At 36.3% G+C, this 25,456-nt stretch overlaps 1 protein-coding gene across 14 annotated transcripts in view; it reads right to left on the bottom strand.

The window, feature by feature from the left end:
• Positions 1-25,456, bottom strand: part of Liprin-gamma (liprin protein kazrin) — a 135,061-nt gene that overhangs the window by 22,480 nt on the left and 87,125 nt on the right. For all 14 annotated transcript variants that reach the window (XM_069503367.1, XM_069503372.1, XM_069503370.1 and 11 more), the window contains 6 exons: positions 21,100-21,290; positions 17,286-17,553; positions 15,174-15,437; positions 8,319-8,440; positions 5,937-6,099; positions 867-994 (listed from right to left, as the gene is read on the bottom strand). In XM_069503367.1, the coding sequence (XP_069359468.1) occupies positions 867-994; positions 5,937-6,099; positions 8,319-8,440; positions 15,174-15,437; positions 17,286-17,553; positions 21,100-21,135 (981 nt within the window). In that variant the 5' untranslated portion in view covers positions 21,136-21,290. The remainder of the gene's footprint in view (positions 1-866; positions 995-5,936; positions 6,100-8,318; positions 8,441-15,173; positions 15,438-17,285; positions 17,554-21,099; positions 21,291-25,456) is intronic.

Below are 25,456 nucleotides of genomic sequence, written 5' to 3'. Positions count from 1 at the left end.
ATTGAATATTTCAATTCATTATTATTATACAGAATCAATAAAATATGAAACAATAACTGTTTATTCCTCGTTGTTACAATAAAAACAGTTATTGAAGTAAGTACCTAGTACCTACTCGCGACCGATAATAAGAGCTTTTCATGGAATGAATGAATTTAAAACAATAGTTTAATGTTCAATAACACAATCTTTTTCACAATCCACGATTCGGATATAGTACTTATTAAAAATTTATTTATAGATTCTCCGTAACATATTTCATTCATAATCATAAGATAGTGATAGTAGCGCATGATATATAGTTATCACGATCTCTAACCGATAGTCACGGTAATCTCTAAGTTATAGTACCGACTGCCGAGTGATACTGCATTTCCCTTCAATAAAGTTTTTATTGAAGCCAAACAAAACAATACAGTAGGCCTACTAGATTCACATAAATAAAATTAACTATCTGGGAAGTTTAAAAATCTAAGATTTAACGACTGAAACAAAAGTTTAGAATAATTTGAGAAAATGAATAACGTTTTCAGATACGTACATCGCCATGTCATTTATACGTCCAAATTAGAACCTGTAGCATACACCATACACCAATGTGTTCGTAGAGCTATAAGTACATGTTTACTGAGAAATAATATAAAGTACGCGACAGCACGAGATGGCAATCGGTAAGGGAACGCCCCGCACACCCGCACAGCCCCCGCGCTAACCCGGTGCGAGCTAACGCGGGTGACGTGCGGGTGTGCGGGGCGTCCCTCGCCTCATACCCCGAATGCCATCTCAATCTGTCGCGGACTTATGCGTGCGAGACCATAACATTACCTGTAAGTAATACACCTAAAACTTACAAATGGAACACGCACCTGTTCATAATTTCTAATGAAGTCCCTGAGCTCCTTTTCTTTGTCCTCTAGAGTGGCGTACAGCTGCTTCATCTGATTCAGCAAATCAAATTTCTCGGCTTTGAGCCTCTTCTTGTCGGCTTTCAGGGCTGTAACAAAGAGGGCTGTTAGTTTTACGCTACTGCCAGAGCGGGCTGTTTTATTCATTTTACTTTACTATTTCAGTACACGGAAAGGCTCTATCGGGAATACGAATGCTAGGTACATATACTTAATATATCTAGGTATATTTCTTTGGAGCTTTTGTCGTGTTAACGAAAAATACTAAATATTTTTATTTTAGAAAAATAATTTGTTTCTTTTTCAATATACTTAACAATGATTCTAGTTATCTAGTAGGTACCTATATATTTATAGGGAAATCCAAAACTATAGTAGATACAGCGAAACGGTTTTAGGAACCTGTTACAACGGTGTTAGGAAACAATTAAAACCGCTTGATCAGCAAATATTGTAAATTACAGCAAGAATTGTAAAGTTTGAAATTTGGAATAATCCCGCGACATAAATTTCAAACTCCTATTTCACCCCTGGGGTAAAATTTTCAAAAAGCCTTCCTTAGCAAATGTCTACGTCATATTAGCTATCTGCATGCCAAATTTCAGATCCGTCTAGTAGTTTGAGCTGTGCGTTGATAGATGAGTCTGTTAGTCAGTCAGTCAGTCAGCTTTTCCTTTTATATTTAAAAAGATGGCGGTCGTTACTGCAACTCTGAAAAAATGAAGACCATTTCTTTAAGTACACAATGTACATGTATATCTAGAATAAAGTCCACCGATACAAAACGAAGCCTTTCATGGAAATAACGAGGTTTTGTCAGATTGCTGGACAATGGGACTAAGCAAACACAGTTCGTTTCAGCAGGCGAAAGCAAATACGATTTTCCACCGGTAATATGACAGTACAATCTGCTCGCTTAGCGATTAGAAAGCTTACAAAGCTTACACGGTGATAAGCACCCTTTGATCGTCGCCGGTGCTTCATGGGAACTGTCTGGATGACTTGATGTCTATTAGCGTATGATCACAAAATGCCTGATAAAAGTATTACTTTAAATACGACTACTACTTAGATGATGACCGCACTTTGATGAATTTGGAGTTTTTAAAAATCCAGTGGGTGCTTTTTGAGTTTCCGGGATAAAAGCAGTTTACCTATTCCGTCTCCCTCCAGGATAAAAATTGTCGTTGTACAAAGTAGGTGATGCCCGCAACGTCATCCATGTGAATTTAGGTTTTTAAAAATTCCGCGGGAAATCTTTGATTTTCCGGGGCTAAGAGTAGCCTATGTCCTTCCCCAGGATGCCACCCTATCTATGTACCAAAATTCCTCAAAAACGGGTTAACGGATGGGACATGAAAAGCTAACAGACAGACACACTTTGGCATTTATAATATTAAGTATGAATTGTGATAGAACGGTGAAGGAGGAATAAGGCTGTTAAGTTCCTGAACACCTCTCCAAAGAATATTTATATTTTGACAGAAGACCAAGTAACATTGCGTCGGTACTGTAAACTAACAATTTTACCTGAGTGATTCGTCGCTAATGACTAGTTGGGCGTGGCGTTAACCTATAAATCTAAATGAATTATTTTTAACTATCACTAGGTAAAGTGTAAACGTGGACTGTTGTGAATTGTCAAGGTATTTTTTTATCAAGCCTTTATTTGTAAAAGTATACATATACATTACAAATTAAAATTGTTATCATTCAATATTAATCTAAGTAATGGGTTTCAGGTAGACAGATCAGTAAAAAAAATACCTGAACTAAAAAAAGTTGGTCGAGTAGGTCGGATTGCATTTAAAATGCTCCATATGAAACGTGTAACTATAGATATATTCATGAGTGAAAACCCGATATCACTTATCTGCCATATTGACTTTTCCGAGGACGGGATAGAGGCTATTTTGATTTGCTTTGGAAGTGTAATAGTGGTGATACTTTGCACAAACTATTAACGTTAACGGCTGTCGTTTAAGTCGACACATGGGGTGAACCATTTTGACGTACGTTAGGTGACGTACATGATGCACGTTAGGTACCTACAGCGTTGAATGAAATTGTTGAAGGGATTTGACCTCATAGGGTCATATCGAGATCCGCTACTAACCACATAACTGCAATATGACACTACTATCTCAACTGCAACACTGAAGACAATATTCTATAGAAATCCCTACAAGATGTCCTTATATGGACGTCTACTCGTACCTATATCGGTTAGGGCGACGACAGTGACGACTTTCTAGGCACGTTTCTTTACGATATCGTCATCATCATCTCCTATCAGAATGAGAAGGGTTTATAGTCAAATCGCTGGCCAAGGGCAGATTAGAACTTTACACCTTTTGAGAACATTATGGAGAATCTTCAGGCATGCAAGCTTCTTCATAATGTTTTCCTTCACCGTTAAAGCAAGTGATATTTAATTACATACTTAAAACGCATCTCCGAAAATTTAGAGATGCGTGCCCGTATTGAACCCGGACTTGCGAATAGAAGGGTAAAGTCTCAACCCGTAGACTATCACCACTTCTTTAAGATATACAGGTTGTAACCAGAACGCTGGCAAAAACAAAGATAGGTGATAGTATTTACTGATGATTACTGATATGATACCACAGAAAAAAACGCGAAAAATATTAAAAAAAATCCTGTAATTTTGTAAAACTTTGCGATATGTTGCAAACATCTGACGGACGCTAGAGGTCAACGAAAGATGCGTAAGTAGGCCACTCGGAGTCAATGCCGTGTCGTAGGCGGGGCATTGACCCGAGTTTTGCACGCGGGTTTGAAAAATACAAAATCACTAAAACTACAAAATGAGGCAAATGGTATTAGATTGTGCTTAGGTAGTATAACAAAAACGCTGAGTTTTTGCTAGCGTTCTGGTTACATCCTGTGTGTACCTAGCTAACTGGTGCTGCAAATGTTCATGGGCGATGGCATTCACTTAACAACAGATGACCGGTCCGCTCGTTTGCTCACTATTTCAAATTACAAAAAAAACTTTGCAGTAGTTATGATAAGGTTACCGTTGAGTTTGATCGCCGTTTCACTAACTTCGATGTCCGTGATAGTCTTTAATACTAAGGCGTAAGTAAAGTCAAAGGTCGACCCTCAAGTAGACGTGACTGGCAAACTGATTCAACCGCACGTTTCCGACCAATACTTTGCGAAACATTATGAGTTAAGTTTATCAAACTGTCGGCCCGTTACTTCTTTTTCCTATCATGAACATCAGCCTAACAAATTTCCTATCTTCGTGCTCGAGTGCCATGGATAAAGTTTAGTTCAGCAGTTTGTTATGTCAGCATAGAGTTTGTCTTCTTGACGGGGGCTATTTTTATGATTTTTTACGGACGATAAATTCTCATACTTACGGCTAAGTTTTGAAAGATTATAATTTTTTGTGAGCTATGTATTTCTGTGGTTCTCCTACGGATGTCCTCATTTCTAATTTGATACAGAAACTTAAATAAGATAAGGCAAGCTTTAAGTTTTATTGTAACATTTTCAATTTCATGGATATAGAGTTAAAGACGTGGAAAGTACTCTCTACTAGTCTCTACTAGTCACTCTCTACTACTAAGTATTTATCCCGGAAAATCAAGGAGTACACACGGGATTTTTAAAAACCTAAATCAATTATAAATTAAACGCTAAAATAACCTAAATCAACGCGGACAAAGTCGTGGACATCAGCTAGTTTATTATAAATTAGACTTCGTGAACCTAAAAATCAACGGGCGAACCAATAGAGAACGTGACTTGTGAACTGAAGTTACTTAACAGATACTTTGCAAAACCTTATCAAACTTGGTTTAGAAGTTTATCCAACTTCTAGTGGTTTTGCTCAATACCGTGTATAGAAAACTTCCTTGTAATGTAAATAACATTAGGAATAGCTTGTGATGTTCGACGATCTCAAACGGGTCGCGTCAATTTGGGAATTTATAATTTTTTAAAAATATTATTTGTACTTACTAATATTACATGGAATTAAAAATGATTTTATATGTAGGAGTAGGACATATACTTAATGCGGACGGAAGAAAGCCATGTCACTAAAAGAAAGTTAAGTATGCATGTGGAAGGAAAAAAAGGAGAGGAAGACCAAAGAAAAGGTGGATGGATTGCGTGAAAGAGGATATGCGTGAAAAAGAGGTGGATAATACGTTGACGAATGACAGGAGTGGAAGAAGAAGACATGTTGTACCGATCCCACGTAGCGTGGGATAAGGTAAGCAAGAAGAAGGAGGTAATCTCCGGAACTGATAATCCGATACTTACCTACTGATTTAAAAAATAATGATAGATAGCTACATTACCTCCGAGTTCTATAGGGTAGGTATAAATTATATTACGCTGACGAAATTGCAGGCAAAAGCTAGTATAATAGTGTGAAATTAAATTGACTAGATGACTAGAATGCTCAAATGAAACTATCATTTAGAGAGACGAAGTAGTAATTTCGACTTTCGGGACCCTAAAAAGTCAACGAGTGCGCCTATACGCGACGTGACTTGAGAACTAAACGGTAGAGCTTTCGCCTTCACCAATAGGTACTTTGGGAAACATCTAGAGTTTTTATCGGACTGAAAGATGTTTATTTCTTTTCATTAGTCTTAGCTACGTTCATCCGTATTTAATGAAAAATCTTCTAATGTCTTGTGATGTACTGATTGATTCATTCACAGTTGTTAGATTTTTCCCCTCATGTCTGCTATAAGACCTACCTTCCTGCCAAGTTTCATGATTCTAGGTCAACGGGGAGTTATAGTTTTTGACTTATCGTGCAAAATGTCGAGAAAATACGACTGTGATACGGAACCGACTCGCACTTGGGCGGTTTTTTCGAAACATAAAGGTTCTGGATATAACTAAGATCAATTTCGATCAATGGTAGTAGGTAGGATGGCATTTATCGAGGTCAGGCTCCATACCGTTTAATAGCAAACTCGCACTGCTAATGTAACTCGTAACGTCGAGGTCATAAAGTGTGGCCATTAACAATTAACTTACAGTTAACAGCTTCTCTGGCAAGAAGGAGCTCCTTTTCTAACTGTTGGGGGTCGAGGGGCGGTCCATCTTGTGCGTCCCCTTGGGATCGCTCCATCAATGCGTTCCCCGCCTCTCCCCTCTCTGCCGCGGCTACCAAAAGTCGCCGTACACGCGTCAGCTCCGCCTGTATCCAAGTAAAACAATAAAACGATTAAAAATAAGTAGCTACAATAAAAAATAATTTAAACACATATCAAAAATTGCTGACTGGCAGGAATCGAACCCGCGTCTCCTGGAATCGCGCTCGACGCTCTGACCACTAAGCTACGGTTCTCTCACAGCCAGTGACGAAACTTGTAATATGTATGTTCACTCAATACTGAAGCGACTGTTCATGCCATCTAGTAGCGACACTTTGCAGCTATCGAAACTACTTTCAAAGGCCCATATTACAATGCAGCTCTTTGAATTAGAAATCCGCGGTCCGCAATTTTTGATATGTATTTAAATTATTTAGAAATTTCCTTGAAGTGTAGGTAAAACACTATAAAAATACAGTAAAAAGATCGGATAAGGAAACCCCTTTTTTTTTTCTTTATATATTATTTTAGGTCAAACCGCAATCGCTCCTGATGGAAAGTGATGATGTAGCCTAAAGTGGGATGCGTTTACCTAGAAGATGCCTATCTACTCTTGTTTTAAAGATGCGCTGATTATAATATTGGTAGGAAACAAATCTCGGAAGAGAATTTCAAACCTTAGGCAAGCGTATAAGGAGCAAAACGTTTCATGCATGTAGAATGTAGATGGAATGTGCAATATACATAAGTACCTCGTAGTATTGACACTGTGAAATATAAAGTAAATGAAGTAAGGCATCCAAAGTGCGCTCAGCCGTACCAACGGCTGAGCGCACTTTGGATGCGTTTTCACATCTACGAATTTGACTTTTACGAACACGCACGAATATTCCCGTTCAAGTACTATAGCAGCACGCAGACAGGATGTAAGTATGAATAACTAACTGACTTCGCACGAGTTAGATTTACACGAAAACATATCAAAAGTGCGTTTGGTCGTAAAGAAAATAGAAAATGGGGTGACGGCAACCTATTCATATATTTTTAACTTAAATTCAACTTAAATCTCCCAATTTCAACGTGCTATCTATGCACGACATAATTACAAACTTCAATATAAATAATATAAACCATTACAACCACAGCTACAACATTCAATTGAGCATGTATCAGCACATTCTTTACTCTATCTATTTATTTTGCTGTAGCACCCGCTCAAGCTGCATTACGATTAATCGCTATCGATTTGTAAACTTCTCCTAATGTTATGCCTTCGTATAAAACAAGTTAAAGTAAGTCACGCGATCACGGGAACAAAATAATGGGTATTGTCAAGTTGTACGTGCTACTTGCAGAGATGCCTTTAGCTTCAATAATGCAATTAAATTACTTAACTTTCAATTTAATTGATGTTGTTTATTCACGTCACTTTCAATTTTGTTAAGTGAGATTTTCAGAAGAAAAACTTATTTTTTTATGTCTAGCCATATTTTATTAGGTAGGTCAAAACTACTACACGGTTCGAAAGCAGAATCTAATGAGAAGAAAGTGATAAGAAACTTAGCATTTAATCTTATCATGAAGCAAGATGTGCTTAAATATTGCTTTTTGAACAATGATAATAATATAACCATATTATCTCGTCATAAGATATAGGTAAGGTCAGTCTATAGGCTAGCTTCTGCATTAATCAAGTTAAAACGACAAGCTGGCGCCTTTTCTATTTTGTTGAATACTTTTATGGCAAATAGAAACAATAGAGGGGTATTATTTCGCAGTAAAATATTATATTTTCAGGACATTCAAATGAAAAACAGGCAGCCTTTTACCATTTAAAAGAACTTCCATTTTTATAATTAGAAGGCAAATAAATTATGAGCGTCTAAAGATGTTCGTTTTCGAGTTGCCATTATGATTCCCTTGGGACTGTGTATATCTTTCAGGACCTCTCTTTTAAGGAGATATTAATCAATATTGGGTCAGGTTTCCATGATATTAAAATATATTAGTGTGTGCGCAAACACCGCTCTCTGTATTCATCACGCTTATAGCCCGATGGGACGGAAATTCTACACGACCAGAGAGAAATCAGGCGCAGGGCTTTACGTGCTCTCTGAGGCACGGGGGTGAAACAATGCCAACTTCCTAACTCCAGGGGAATCTCTTAACAGAAAAATCCAATACCTAACAATTAAATGGCCCGACCCGGGAATCGAACCCAGGACCTCGTCATCTGCAGTCGAACATGTTAGCCACTAGACCGACGAGGTATATAAAGTAATTGGATAAAAAGGTCATGAAAAAACTATTATAATAAGGTCACCTGCAGTCGCTCGTTTTCCATCCGCAACCGCCGCGCCAGCTGCGCAGCGCTGAGCATCCCCGGGGACGCAGGAACCTCCTCCTGCCTCGAGCGGTCCGACCGTCCGCCAGGAGACCCCGAGCCTGTTTGTTTTAGATAATATATTTAAATCTAATCCTCTTTAATCTTCTAACTAAAACTAAACATTTAGCTACGCAATATAAGCCTTTTACATTACATCAAATGGCCGCTTTTCACGCTCCTTGCGACTTTACGGATTATGACATGATTTAGTAACGGTCGTGGAAGGTGGAAGATCGTCGGTCATGGAAGCGCAGACGCGTCCATAGGAGCGCATCAGATCTACCGATATTGCCGGTGCGGTGCATTTTCACGCGAGGTTGTAAACTGTCATTGGCCGAGCGTGGTAAAGCGTAGTCGTGATCTATCTATAAATCATACTTTGAATTTGCTCAAACTTAACTCAGAGTGAAAACGGGATTGATTTATGCAGGTATAAAAGTTAAAGAGAGACATGAGGCCATTGATAATATAGATAAAGCACGAGTTTTAACTCTGACTTATGTCTGAGGAAAGTCAAAGTACTCTCTATAGATCTCATTCTAAGTCACGTACCGTGAGAAGACGGTCTTCTTGTTAACTCTATATTGACAGATGTCTCATCACTATAACATTCAGTTCCCAGTACGCTCACAGGACGCTCATTTCTGCTATCAGATCATCAAATCCAACGTGTATTAGTAGAGGTCATCGCTGACATGAATGTGACATTTACAATTAATAGAACACGGTACTGGCGACATTATGAGCATTCGTATTTCGTACCGTTTAAGTTCACCCAGTCACGAAATGGCTTGGCCAGACGAATCGATTATTAATTTATGCTTTACGTGCGATATACGTAGGGGCAAAAGGACGCAGGTGTGTATGCCGCCTATTTTATTGCGTCCTGGCCCAGCTTTCGTAATTAAATTTCTCACGATATTTTTTTATCTCCGAGCATTTTTAACGAATAATATTTTTATAAGAATATAGTTAAGCTAGCTTACTCCCGTGACTTCGTCCGCGTGGACTACACAGATTTCAAAATTCTATTTTATCCCATTAGGGGTCGTATTTTCAAAAATCCTTTCTTAGAGGATGGCTACTTCATAATAACTATCTGTGTGCCAAATTTCAGCCCGATCTATGCAGTAGTTTGAGTTGTGCGTTGATAGATCAGTCAGTCAGTAAGTCACCTTTTCCTTTTAATAGATTGTGTGTTGACCTATGTAAATGTCTTTGAAAATAAATAAATTAAAATTACATAAACAATTAATTAATTTAATTAAAACATTTGATGATGATTTATGTCGCCTTCACTTCATTCGGGTAACTGTTTTGTAAACAAAATGTAAATGATACACGACCTTCCTCGTAAAATGCTAAAAACCGCATTAAAACCCACTACTATGTTTATAAGTTTTAAGCAAATAAATAATAAAACACATTTTGTGACTCTCTTTAATACTGTTCAAAGGCATAATTCATAAATGGAACCTGTAGCTGCAAGTTGCGCAAGTCCTTTCAGAGAAAAGTCCAGAAAAAACGATTAATATATTTCTGCGTTTTATTGAGCGTAAATCATGTTAGATACAGGACACAGATGTCGAGTCTGGACCCAAGACATCTGCGCCGTCTGAGTTTGTCACTTTTATTGTTTATGTGTACTACAACAAAAACATATGTGGTCTTTTGTGGCTTTTCAAAATCCATTTTTATCTATTTATTTAAACAACTTCATTGTTAACAAAATTCAAAGAGTAAGAATGTGGGATAGGTAGGTACACTCAAAAAACAAAAGGCGGAAAAGAAAAGGGGAAAAACCATGTACTTACCTATTATATAGTTTTAACATACGTCCAGCAGTGGGTGTCTAATATATTTTGATGACATCAATTTAGTAGGACGAGGTGTAGATGCGTGTGCCAATTTGCACTTGGCCATAGTGGGCTATAGCTAAACCCTTCTCATTCTGAGAGGAGACCTGTATCCCGTACTGAGTAGTGAGCTGGCGATGATATTTTTTGATGGATTGATGATTCAAACTCTATTCCAATTTTACAAAAAAAAAAAACAAAAACGAACGAACCATTGAATATCACGTGTGGACGCGTAGAGCCCGAAATTCCAGTACAAACATTGCACCGCAAAAGTTCGCCCAGTCACGAATGGTTCGGCCAGACGAATCGATTATTCGTTTTATCGCACATCGCGGGACGCAGGTGTGTACGCCGCCTGTTTTATTGCGCTTCGTTTCTACTTTCGCAATTAAATCACTCACGAGTCCGCGATTATTTTCCACTAAAAGCGCCTTTATGGCAATGTCAATTTTTATGATTAAAACTTAAAACACTGTACAGCATTAGAAGCTCTATTCATGCTCTAATATAATTTTTCAGCGTGAATGTATCTATTATTTAATAAATTGTTAGGAAAATATCATGTTTGACGTTCCTATACGATTTTGCTAGATTTTATTAACGGTTAACGTTAATTTCAAAACTATCGCTCAGAGACTCTAGTCTAAAGCTTAAGTGCCCTAATCTATAATTTAATATGGACGGACCTTGGCAGATGAATTTTGGCGATTTACGCACTGTTAACATTAACATGTTTATTGTTTTGGTTTTGGTGTACAATAAAGCATATTTTACTTTACTTTTACTTTACATGACACGAGAGCCTCAGCGCTCAGTTTATTTAAGTGGTAATAACAATCGACGATCCAAAAGCGTTAATAAGTGTTAAGTAATTTGGATAAAAAAAATCTCTTTATTACTATAAAAGGGGCCTATGAAATTCTTGCTAAATATTGTAGTCGTTTTACCCAAACACACACGAATTTGTCTTCACTTTTTAAAATAAGAATGTATGAACGTTGCCTATTTGGAGTTTTTGATAATTAAAAATACATGTCCACTCCGTAGGTGCCCTGTGCCGCTCCAGTATAAATCGTATCTAGAATGCTTTTGCAAGCAACATAATAAAATAGAACAGCGTTATTTGAACAGTCAGTTGGCAAGTTCGCAGCTCCTGATTATTATCAGATGCTAATTAAAAACGTGGCGGAAACTAAATGATAAATTGCAACATCAGAGGGAAAGTTTCTTCTCTGCAAGTTCGTTGCGATCGCAAATGAGCTTATTCCCTACGGCAGCACCGAGCTCATTAGTAGGGGAAATTTCCGCCGAGGCGACGACCAATGTACGCAAAACTTCTTTTAAAACCAGCAAACCAAAAAACAACCGGGAACTCATGTTAGAAGTTCTCGAAAAAATAAAGGTCAATTACAAATCGAAGTGGAGCACCCTGGGAGCCACTTCAAGCTTTTTAATTCGAATTGCTAAGAAAACAAGTCTTAAGATCAAATTAAATTGTGCTCTATTTTCAATCATTGTTTGTTTTTCAGAATCAGAAGTTCTTACAAAAGATCCATGTCCAGCAGGACGTCTATCTAGTGATAATGATTACGATGATTAAAACATACGTATATAATTTGAATTTGTATTGTATTGTTATTGCACATATTTTAGCGAAGTTAAAGCGAATTTTATAGGCACTAACGAAACGTGGATATATTGTCCAGTTTAAAAAGCACATTATGAAAATAAATGCATTATAGGAACCTGCAATAACACACGGGTGATTGCGGGTTGCTATAATGTGCAAAAAAGTATCCCATTGAATAATGTATAATTCGCAGGAAAAACACACGAAGCTTTTGTCAAGCTTAAGACTAATCGTAAGAAACTACGTTACTAGTAAATCTTATAAACGTAAAAATTTAAAAATCCTGTAGCGATGCGCCGCGGTAACGTCGCTATCACTATATTTTAAATTCAGAAATAGCGCAGATGATAATACTTTTATTTTCATTAATTTACGTAGATATAGGTATGCCTGCAAGAGGAAAGTCCGTAATAATATTCCCCAGCAGTAATAAATCAATTAGCTCTGACGTTAACCTAGTTTTTCCGGAGAGCTGCCTCTGTTATTATTGAAATTGTATGTGAAAAATATTATAATATTATAATGGAATGAGAGCACTAAAATAACTTCATATTGGGTCCAACTCTCCAGGTTCTCCAGTTTGCTATTCGCCCAGTTGAATGCTTCCGCTTAACCGATTTTGATATTTGGAAGAAAATCAAAGAGTTTCCACGGGATTTCTAAAGATATTATTCCATTAGTTTTCGCGGGCATCCAAAGCACTCCAAAGCTTATTACGGGTAGGTATTTATACTTAACACTATTAGGTATAATATATCCTGTGGACAAACTCAATATCAAAGAAATTTTAAGTACAAATTCTTAGTACAACTAAGAATTATTACTTTTTAAATCCATGTTCTATAGCGAATATGACAGAAAAAAATAAAGATGATACTGTAACAGCTTATAGCATCGCTGATCACCGATACTAAAAGTATCGTGTGTGCTAGGGTGCTAAATAAATTTGTCTTAGTAGCCATAATCATCCTATATTCCTCTTCTGATGTTATTCGAAACAAAGTTACCGTAATGAAGTCGTGATACGGACACGTGCCATAGCAAAATGTACCGGGAGTTTATAAGATTTTCCGTGTTATATTTAACCTAGTTTCATAAAGATGCCGCGTACCTAATAGCTTGTTGCAGCTTTAAAGAATTTCTAAGTAACGTACAACTTCATCAGAAAAGTAACCACGCCGTTTAACCAGACAAATCTGTATAAGTAGCGCATATCGCATGCTGCACGTTGCACCATACATTTTTTTTATTCCGTGATAGCCTTGCGCTTCATGACAATCATGCTTAAAAAAGCAACGATGAGGTCTAGGTTGGAGCAAGCTTGCCTGGAAGATGTCTATTCACCCTCGCTTTGAAAGTATTTAAGGTTATAGCCTTAGAATAACAACTCTAGTTATAGCTTATAGGTACGTGGCAGGAAAACGGAAGATTTGCTTATTTAAGTAAATTATAGTAAAATTAAGCTTATGTTATCTTGTACCATATCATGGACTTCAGCAAAGTAACACCTGCTTCTATACAAGCTTTTTCTAGACAAGTCTTTGGGAAGCAGAAAAGGCATTTTATACTTTTAAATAAATAAGGAGTACTAAGGTATAATCAAATAAATATTGAATATTTTGCGGGTCGTTTGGCACGCGATCATCTTCTTAGTTTTATTCGCCATATTTTTAAAAAGCTTTTTCGAAACTACAAGCTTTCATCGACAGAAACCGTTTCTGAGCTTCGAAGTTTTCAACTAACTTTGAACTTTATCAGCAAAACTAACATGCCTGCCGTAACTTAATATCTGTAGGCAGGGAGTTGTCACAGTTGTAGAGCAGCAAAATCCTTCAAAATTGACTTAACGTGACTGGTGTATGACTGTGTTTACGAAACGTAGGTACGTTTTGTTAGCTAGTCAGTAAATTGATGCAGTAAAATTTTAATGTACCTACCCGTTACTAACATCACTATCTTCATCATACAATGACGCAACTCTTGCGAGAGTAAAAGAGGTAAATATAATAATATAATATTTTCTATCCTATTATTTATGTAGTGAATAGTGATACCCTAAACTGTGCCGATATTTCTACTAATATTTCCTTTTTAGGTTGCCTGGAAGAGATAAGTAGCGATAATGCCTATTGTACAGTTTTTTTTCTTGCATGATTTTAAGTTGTTATCTATTTATATTTGGTGTACAATTAAATAAATTTAATTTCATGTTCACTAGAAATTATTTATTTTCCAAACTCTCGTTTGTAATAAAAAATACTTCTATTATTTTTGACTCCTGGTGCATCATGCATGACATCATTTGCTCTATATTCTGACTCAATGTCTTTTGAGTTTTGGGTATTAAAAATCTAGCAGTCCCTAGTATTATTATAGATATTTGTTTAATCCTATTTCCAAGGTCTTTACTAAGTGACAGTATAATGGATCGCGCTGGAAACTTTGATCTTTCACTTTATATTAAACCAGCTTTATAAGCGCCAAGATGAGGACTTATGGAAGAAAACAGAGGCTTTAGTTAAATCTCTGATCAATATATTGGTAAAAACAACGCTTAGAATTTTCTCTTATTTAATTTTACCTACGCGCAAGATAAAAATTTATTTCTGGCATTGGATTATTATTAAGAATGGATTTAACATACGGAGATGCGTGACAGCAGCTGAATTTTTTTATTATTTCAAATATTATTCCTCGTCTTCCAATAACCTGGTTTTGGAGTGGTCAAATAAGGAATGCAGTTTTTAATTGTAATTTTCAAATACGTCCCATTTTGGCTTTTTTTTGTGTAAATTTTAATAATGCAAATTTTCTGCTTGTGCTTGTTTAACTTCTTTTAGATGAATCGCGCCGGATTCACACTATCGAGTTTATTATAATATTTTATTAAAAGTGAGTTATATTGGTATACATCTTGCTCGTGAACTGTTACGACAGTGAAAATTTTAATCTAATCCTCTAAAAAGTTTACCAGTTACAACAATAGTAATAAAAAGAATAATCTAAATATATAAAAGGAAAAGGTGACTGACTGACTGACTGATCTATCAACGCACAGCTCGAACTACTGGATGGATCGGGCTGAAATTTGGCATGTAGATAGCTATTATGACGTAGGCAAAGGATTTTTGAAAATTCAAGTCCAAAGGGGTGAAATAGGGGTTTGAAATTTGTGTAGTCCACGCGGACGAAGTCGCGAGCAGAAGCTAGTACTGATAATAAGATCAATAGATCAACACACACATAAACGCGGATTACGACTTAGTATAAAAATATATTTAGAGAAGATCAAACCACACAAACCTCCATCAAGAGTTGCAGTAATATCCGCTCTAGGCTCAGGACCATCACTACTTCTGCCCGGAGACGTCGCATCGGGTAGGGGAACTTCCTCTTCAGAACTGTCAGCAGGATCCAGAACATTCCTGTCACTGGTATTGCTGTTCCCTCCTGTACCAATTTCGGCGTACGTTCCACTGTCGCTGCCATTTTGTACGGACCATTTTATCGGAGAATCGATTTTGCCGTTTGCCTGGTTTTCTTTATTATCGTCGTCTGGTGAAGATACTGCGGAAAAACGTGATAATGTGATTAAGTTAACAATTTCCAAATTAAACTAAAATAACAGGTCCAAAATTGCTATTCTTTTCTTAATGCTCTGCGGAAATGGGTAGATGTAGACCGATCACAAGCCTAGATGTAGACCTGTAAGTTTAGTGTAAAGATTGTACTTAACTTATACAACAGAGTTAGCCACAGTTTTATGTATAGGTTTATACTAATTACTTATACAGATTTGATTACCTCTCCTTAGTGATGTGAATACACAAACTGGGTTTAGATGCAAATAATCTGTGTATCTACTATCTACCTAACTACGTGACTAAAGTATTCGCGCCGTGGCAATCTAGTGTGCACGACTTCATATAAAATGTATGACGACTTCGATCGTCTTCGGTTGCAACATGATACCTATGCTGCATCAGCAGGATGTTTGCTGCTTAGTTATACTCGTTCGAGTTCATAGGTAGGTAGTTATATGTAATTTTGAGTTCAATAATATTATATTCCAAATACTGTAAAATTTGTGTATTTTAGTGATTATTTAACTAGAATACTAATGTATAATTAGAAGTAATAAAAGAGTAGGTAGTTAAATTAAAACTTTATCCTAGTTAATGTAATTGCTTTTAAACTCTTTCTACGTCTCCCGAGAAATTAACTATATAAGCTTCGTAGACAAAGGACTTGACAAAAGCGAATATTAGATGTTGATAATAAAATAAAAGATTATGCCGCTTATTAAGTACCTACGTATTCCTCGTTGAGATTTTTTTATATCGCGTACCTATTCGATATCTATCCAAATCTCACATACAACATACATCATTGTTTTGAATTTGTTGCCAAGTTAGCTCTAGCGTATAAACTATGTACAATCTAAAATTCTAAACTGATAGTAGGTACCCAGGTAACAACGTAGGCGATAAGAATAAATATTACAGTACCCGTAGTACAAGATTTTACGTCTCACCAAACCAAACCAAATTCGAGAGTCGAAATACTTCCGCGTTACAGTAAAATGGACCTAAACAGCCTTGAATTGAAGTCAAATATTCAATGCCACTGATTTTAATTTCGCAATGTTTCCGCTTGGAGCACTGGCTGTAGAAGTGTAGACAAACTTGAGCTTTAAAACAAGGCATTTAAGATCCAGTTTACTGTAACGCGGAAGTATTTCGACTCTCGAATTTGGTTCGGTTTGGTGAGACGTAAAATCTTGTACTACGGGTACAGTATACTAAATCCACATCCCAAAACAGTTTCTACGCAGCATAGTACTAGGATGCCTATGGCGTAGCATATGGCATAGCTTTGGTAGTAGGGTAGCAACCAGCCTAGTAGAGTAGTAGGGTAGAATTCTAACCTCTCCTGGCTGTTCCTCATGACTGAGGACCCTGATCACCTTCCTAGTGAGTCAATATCTAGCGGTAAATGATGACCTTCCATCCTCCTCTGCATCTATCCGGATCGGATCGGATTCTATATACCTATAAAGCATTTGAACACCATCGCGAAAGTTAAGCGCACCAGTTTCTTTTAGTTGGTCTAAATACCGGAAAGATCTTCATTATGGACTCCACCACCTCCTTCCACATTCCCAACCACAATCAGATATATAATAAATAACCCTAAATCTGCAACTGTATCCTGATAATACCCTAAAAATGTTTGGTGTCATATCTTTCGTAGTAGGGTTATTCCGCCCAGACTTGATAAAACTTGAGTCGTATTTTCGTAATTTCGTAGTTACACGAGTCAGTTTCCAAATTGACCGCATCGGGAGACCCAGCAGGGGCCTTAGTGCGAACCGCTGCGTCAGAAAAGCCGTCATAGAAAAAAGTTAATACAAACCTATAAAAGGATTATCTTTTGTTTTAATGGAGAGCCTCGTTGATCTATTTAGCGTGCCCTCTTTATCCCCATTCAGGGACCCGTTGCGAGGTTTGTCAAGGGTGCTGATGAGAAGGCGGCGCTCTGGGGGGATGGGGCGCGGATCGTCGCTCCTGTCGAGTGCGGAGCATGCTGGTGTGATGAGCGGGTCCGCAGGTTCGGGCTCCGCATCAGCCTCCACTCTTGTGCCCACTGACACTTGCTCGTCGACCATCTTGCGAAGTTTCGCCTGGGTACAGAACATAAGTAAATAAACTTCTGTTTCAACATGTTCAGTTTATTTAACATGGAATGTGAAAAGAGTTAGACTTTTGGAAAAGCTTGAGGTAAATCCTATTCAGAAATTGCTTCGAAACCCCAATAAAAATACCTATTAATTTGGTGAACAAATGCACCCTTTTTATGCATAGTGCAGGAGCACTTGCGCAATGAGATGATAATTTCAGTACAAAAATTTATATTATCAACTTTTTCATTTTAATTTAGATATCTTTACTATGACTTTAGTGTTACAGATGCTTACGAGATGCTTACATATTTTTTTCAGATACGATTCTATACTAAAATAAGGCCAACGAGACGAGATAAAGAATGTAAACAAACTGACAACATTATTGCGTACGAGAGATAATAAATAATCGGTCGCTTTCGTTTGTAACTTAGTAGTGGCCAGTTTGTTTACGTATTTTATCTCGTCCCGTTGACCTTACTTTAGTACAAAATTCACAGATCAACGGTTTTAGATAGCTTTAGGGCTTATTTAGATCCTGATAAGGCAAAGGCCATCTTCCATAAATACTATTCTGTGAATCCCAAGAAAAGATTGCCCGTCCGAAATAATAGGAAATCTTTAATAAATATAAAAATTCTAAATAAAGTGAACTTCAACTAAAATAATGCGCAGATTTAAGAAGTTAATTTTATTTTATAGATAGATCATAAGTTAGCAATTTTGTCAAAATCCTATGCAAAATATTAAAAATATTATTTGATAAAGCAAATGTATGCCCCGAAATGAAATTCAAAGCGACAAAAGTTTTATTCACATTTGTTTTGGATTAGAATTTTATTCCGCGAGGAAAAACATTGCTCTATTCAGCAAGCCTCCTTTGTGCCTCCAAAAAAATTCCCACGGCCAAAATTCGTCGTGTTACAACGAATGAATCCTATAAACGACAAAAGGTTCCAAGCTATAATCATATCTATTCAATATAAAAAAATGATCAAATGGGTGTCAGTACATAACAGTACAATACAATACAGTATTAAATTTACATTTAATACTGTAATTAATTACAGTAGCTTTACAGTAATTAATTGTATACTGTAATTGTATAATTACAGTATACAATTAATTGTAATTATTTATATACAATACAGTAAAAAACATTTAAACATGAACCAAAAACAAAAAAAAAATTGTAACAAAATTATTTTTTGTGTAGGTAAACTTTTTCTTTCACTGAGTACAGTGAAACTAATGTTTTAGTTTTCTTTCTCGACGATAGTTAGTTCGTTATAATTGGTTTCATAATCATTGTGATGATTTTGTTTATAGCTCAATAGTACGTGCTAATATTGCAGAATTTTACAAATATTTTAGAATAGCGGTTTAGAAGTTAGGGGCTGGGACATGCTAGCAGTCATTATTTCGTATGCGATATTTTTCCAAACTACTACTACTAGCTAAGAAACCTCAAAATGTTTTTATTTCACATACCTGCAAAACTTAATTTTTTTCTGCCCTCACTTTTCATGTTTTGTAGGTACCCTGGTTTGTTTTTTTATTGTGTAGCCCGCGGTAACAGGTTTCTATAACTGTTCTCTACAATTTTCAGCTCTCATATATTTTTTAATGGCTAAGACACACGACGTATAAAAGATAGAACTTGATAAAACTATAAGGGTGTTTGTTTTAATCACGGAACCCTAAAAATGGGCATTATTACATTTTATATCCAGGTTGCAAACCGAGCGTGTGTCTAATATTATGGATGCCGAACAAAAACAATTCAGGTTTACCTCATTTAGCCGGAAAATTATGAAGGCTCTATAAATGTGCTCATTTCTTAGACCGTTGACTTTATTTACAGGGCTATTCATATGACATTTTATGAGTGCGTAGGAAGTGAAGATTGCGTATTATTTTTCTGACTGTACCTATCATTTTCTGAGATAGATATATGCAATGAAGCTCTGTTGTTATAGAAATATGAAATCAATCTTATTAGCTACTTAGAACTTGCAAACATAAAATAAAATATTTACTTAAACTTAAAATAAACTTTAGGTACAAAAATAAAAAAAACACAAAAATAATAACTACTCAAAAGGTAGTTTTTGTAATTTATTGAATGCAAATTATGAAAATTTTATAGGTCAAAAGCCGAAAAATTATCAGAAAACCAATTTCGCCCCTCTAAGGTCTAAGTTTTTGTGATACAAAAACTTAGACGTTTTTGCAGACAAAACCAGGACAGATGGGCAAAAACAGTAACAGAATGGTATCCTAGAGACGGTAAAAGATCAAGAGGGAGACAAAGAGTTAGGTGGAATGATGATTGTGTGAAAATTATGGGAGCAACATGGCAACGAATGACCCAAGATAGAGAAATGTGGAAACGACTGGAGGAGGCCTTCGTCCAAATGGGGCGTACTGAAAAATAAAAGTGGAAGAAGAATGTATATACCTAATAAAATATGAAAATTAGTAGTGATATACAGAATAGTATTGTGTACATATTAAAAAATGAAAATTTATACAGTAAGAAATTAATAATTTAAAAATAGCGATGACATAAATAATAGTAATGATATATAAATATAAATGTAAATGTAAATAAGTATTATGTATAAGTTTTGTTTTTTTTTTGATTCTATTAAAATATGTATATACTGAATACTATGACAAATGTAATTGCATGTAATGTTTTTCAGTAAATAAAGGCTATATTATTTATTATTATTATTATTATTAAGGTCTAAGTTTATGCATGATCAAGAGACTCGTGTAGGTGATCTCTACGCCGTAGCGGTCCGGAAGCAAGAGACCTCGTTAGAGAGCCCTGTTTTAATAGGTTACCTTTAATTTACTGTTTGTAGGATCTTGAAGTCATTGCTTACTTACGGTTCACCTGAAAAAGGTCATGTTCATTTCCCATAATGACCTTTTACCTTAACGTAATAGTCACTTCAATCGGCAAGTTTAATAGCTACGGAAAGGCGCATTACCTAAATGAAACCAACTTTGTAATCGATGTTAACACTTCGATGAAACTTCGACATTGAAGCATATAATTACGGGATATCGCGTACATAAAACCAGTGGCCACGATTAAATTGTGGCTTAGTTTAAAGCCATTTTTGGTGCGTTTAGACTTGAAATTTTAACGATTACGGGGAGTTTAACCCTACAACCTTTTACTTATTCATATTCTTGAGGTCAGTACATCACTAGCATGCATAACGTACCTACTTATAAAGAGGCTGTACCTACGGTCTACGCTTTATACTAACATATCACACATACCTACTTACTATCGATTTAAATAACATTCAATAGCAAATTGAAATTGTATTTTATAACTCCTTTTACTCTTAACTATTTATTCTAACGGTAAGATACGGTGTAACTATGAAAAAATGACGTCGATCTGTTGCTTCGTTGCGGCGTGATTGAATTGACAAAGCAATAAACAAACACACTTTCGCATTTATAATAATATGGTTAGTGATGGGTACTGATGAAACGTGTCGGTCTAATCATAATATTTACCTGGGCGTCGCCTAGTATCCGGCGCACAAGCGCCATCAGGCCGCCGCGGCAGGTGCTATCATGCTATCCTCCCGAACCTCCCCTCATGGTGGCAGCGAGCCCGAACGTCGAACTATCCCCTATATTGTTGAACTATTCCACTTAGTTACAGTCGCCCCTTTTATGTCCTTAAGAGCTCGAGTGTAACCAATCTGCAACAAAGAAAACTTGTATAAATTACTGATATAGGATATTAAATACATTTTATGATATGTTATTATTATTAACCGTGTTCCCGATCGATGGTAGGTATTTCCCATAGGCATCATCTCATGAGCAGTCAAAATGTTAGAATTTTGGGCAACCTGTTCTGCCTATGCCATTTGACTGACTGACTGGCAACAATAAAAATTATTTCATTTCATTTCACAGCCTCCGAGTCTAGAAGCATGTTTGCACAGGAGTTGAGTATAGTGTAATAACGTGAACGAGCAGGAAATGAAAGATTGTAAAGTTCGGCTTTTTTGAAGTTTTTTAAGAATTTTGTAAATAAATTTATATAGGTTATGTGATGTCGTCACAATTTTATCGTAAATTGAGACTACAAGAAGGAATGAAGTTTAATTAAAAACCGCTCGTTACGCTACTAATTGGGTCAAGTACCTATACCTATTATTAGCCTAGCGGGCATCAACGCGCGATAACAGCATGTATGATAAAGTTTTATTCTTCCAATGGGGATGATGCCTAGGTCAAAAATAAATTATTTCTTAGTAATAAATAAATAGAGCCTCTATTTAATTATTACTAAGAAATAATCTACCAAAATTCGTAAAATCCACATTCGCTGTTAGTTTTAAGTTTGCTAATTATTTTCGATTTAACTAAAAAAAAGTACGTCAAATTACGTCCAATGTGTATGACGTCACGTCTGTGTATTTCATACAAACTCTCATAATAAGCAAGCGTTTTGACGTTTGATAAAAAATCACTGATTTGACTAGTAGTCAACACCCCTATCCATACTAATATTATAAATGCGAAAGTGTGTCTGTCTGTCTGCTAGCTTTTCACAGCTCAACGGTTTAACCAATTTTGATGAAATTTGGTACAGAGGTAGCTTACATCCCGGGGAAGGACATAGGCTACTTTTTATCCCGGAAAATCAAAGAGTTCCCACGGGATTTTTGAAACCTAAATCCACGCGGACGAAGTCGCGGGCATCATCTTGTTAAAAATAAAGTCAATTTGTCTTTTACTGTAAATGCTTATATTATAGCAGGTATAAGCGGTGATAGCCTAGTAGTTAAGACGTCGGCCTTCTATTCGAAAGGTCGGGGATTCGATCTTGACCTCTAACTTTTTAAAGCTAATGTGTGTTTTAAGCAATTAAATATGCCATATCCAGTAATTGTTTTTAATCAATTTTCACATGATCAAGGTGCAAGTACTTTGCTCAGACTTAGCTCGAATCTGAGCATATTCAAAGTACGCTCATAGATCTCGTCTTAAAAGCCTCCTAAGAAATGATAGGAGTGAAGCAAGTATAGGCTTGCATAATATGTCTATTTTGGCATCGTATCAGAACAGCTAAATAACAAAACACCGTCAAGCTGACCTCAATATTAAATCCGAGTTATTGTTTGCATGAAAAATAATCACATTTCTTTTTCAGGTAAATATTAGATATTTCGTTAAATAAAAGTACTTAATTTTCATTTGATTCCATAATTTTATTTGTTGTTTCAATAAAACAGACGCCTTTCCAGCCAATAAAATCTTCTTTTTACGGCGGTCGTGCATACATTTACTTAAATTTCTGGGCAACAAAGGCGCTGTGGTGTTCAGAAACAATAAAAGGACTACAAAACACCATACAACGGCCAGTAGTAAACATTCAAACAACGTTAAACCTGGCACAATATAAAATTACCGTCTAATTTTTTAAAAAAGATGAAAGAAGGATAGGGACAAACAAAGATCGTCATCATCAACACATCGCTGACTCATTAATGAGCCCAGTAGGGCGATTGTCTAAAACCTGCATCAATAATTACTGATTGGCTGAATTTGTGCGATTCACAAATTCAGCCAATTACCGTTAAAGCAAGTGCTATTTAACTAGCTTATGCTCGCGACTTCGTCCGCGTGGACTACACGAATTTTAAACCCTTATTTCACCCCCTTAGGGGTTGAATTTTCAAAAATCCTTTGTTAACGGATGCCTACGTCATAATAGCTATCTGAATGCCACATTTCAGCCCGATCCATCTAGTAGTTTGAGCTGTGCTGATAGATCAGTCAGTCAGTCAGTAGGTAAGTCAGCCACCTTTTCCTTTTATATATTTAGATTAGGTACTTAAAACGCACATATTTCTCCCGGAAAATCAAAGAGTTTCCGTGGGATTTTATAAAGCCAAAACCACGCGGACGAGGTCACGAGCCCCATCTAGTGTTTATATAATCATGGTGGAAGACAAACCAGTTTTCTTAAAATATTCACAGTAGCCGTCAAAAATAGTGCTTTCAAGTCTTCACCATAGTTGAGTAATTTATCGTCACCTAAGTGGCTTATTTTCTTTTAAGAAATGTAATGAAAACACTCAGTAAACCTCCAGTAAACCCTTTCAGGCGGCTTTAGGCTGTCATCGTACACAAAAAGGTCTTAACGTTGACGTGACGTCCTTCTGCGGACTGAGCTTCTCGCTCCGAAAATCTAAAATTCACCGACCTCACCGACCGAACACAATCATACTTTTAATTTCGTTTTATTACAGGGTATTAAGAACGAATCAATCCTTTAGTTTTTATCTCATGATCAAAATGTATTTCAAGATGATGATGATGATGATGATGATGATGATTGGGAATTAACCCTTTTGTTTTTACCTACGAAGTTTTTTGATACTCTTACTCTAAAGTTCTAAGAAGGTAGATAACGAATGTGGTTATCTACGAAGCTTCTGACTAGATTTCGTGTGTGTTTATTTACGTATTTTGGTATTTGGTAAAGTTCTACGCACGTTCTACGAAGGTACCTAGGTTGCGAGTGTGGTTATCTACGAAGTTTTTTGACACTTCACACGGTTTTTCACACGTTCTGCGAAGGTTGGTTACGAGTGTGATTATCTACAAAAAACTTGACACTCTATTCTAAACTTGGATGAATAATTACTTGTCAAATATCTTTGAGTTCTACGAAGATAGGTTATGAGCAGACGAGTGTGGTTTAAATCAATAGATCTGTGTATCGAAACACGATTACTTATGTGCAAACGTTCTTGTATGTTCAGCTTCATTTATTAAATAAATACTAACTTAAGTATATCAGTCGCCTTATACTGTGTACCTATAATGTTTCATTTCTACGTATAAACTAACTCGAGCTACAAGTGGTATTGTGAGACGGTGATTACAATAAGAATATTCTTATAATCACCGTTGTATCTGCGTTTCACTAGCACCCGAGTTTGTACCTTTGCATGTGACGCACCCCACCATATTTGAAAAATAATTCAATCACCACGCACAATATTTTAAATATTTCAAAGTCCTGACTGACTGACTGACTGACATATATATCAACGCACAGCGCAAACCACTGGTCCTAGAGACATGAAATTTTGAGTGTGTGTTCTTTGTAAAGATTAGGTATCCACTAAGAAAGGATTTTTTGAAACTCCACCCCTAAGTGGGTTATATAGGGGATGAAAGTTTGTATAAAAGTCCGTCATTTTTCAAGTTATTTGCATGAAAATTGGTATTTGGGTTTTCGGTCACTAATGAAGAAATACGTGTTCCAGGATTTTTGAAAATTCATCCCCAACCTCGATTTTCTAAATTCCATCCGAGCGAAGCCGGGGCGGGTCTGCTAGTTCCGTCTATAATTTGTAAACTTATCCTTAAATTGTTGCATTTAGGGATTTAGGTAGAGTTGTCTACCTAAATGCCTAAATTCAACTCTACGGACATTGAAATAGTGAGATTCTTTTTTTGCTCTACTGCAATACAATTCAGCCCACAGTATGATTGACGGGGCAATTACATTTTTACCTCACAAGCGATTCACTGACGTGGGACAATTTCCACCCACTTGTGGTTGGAACTGTGGCTGCCATGCATAAAATACGATGACTTTCATTCAATTTCACAAGCCTTTCTAAAATGCTCTCTCTTTCTCTCTCTCTCTTAGAATAGGCACCAAAAGGACTTTTAAGAAAATTTAATAATTTCTATGTGTAGGTAGTAATCATTATATTCTAATACTATTCAACGTGTAGTCTAGAACTTACGAATTTTTATCCGTAGGTATTTCAATTATATTTATGATCTAGCTATCGGTTTTATGATACACCTAAATCTCTCAAAGTAATATTAA

This window comes from Maniola hyperantus, chromosome 15 (genome assembly GCF_902806685.2).
Source record: "Maniola hyperantus chromosome 15, iAphHyp1.2, whole genome shotgun sequence".
In the NCBI taxonomy this organism is placed as follows: domain Eukaryota; kingdom Metazoa; phylum Arthropoda; class Insecta; order Lepidoptera; family Nymphalidae; genus Maniola; species Maniola hyperantus.
Note: the sequence above shows the minus strand (reverse complement) of the source record. Positions and strands in the feature narration are given on the sequence as shown.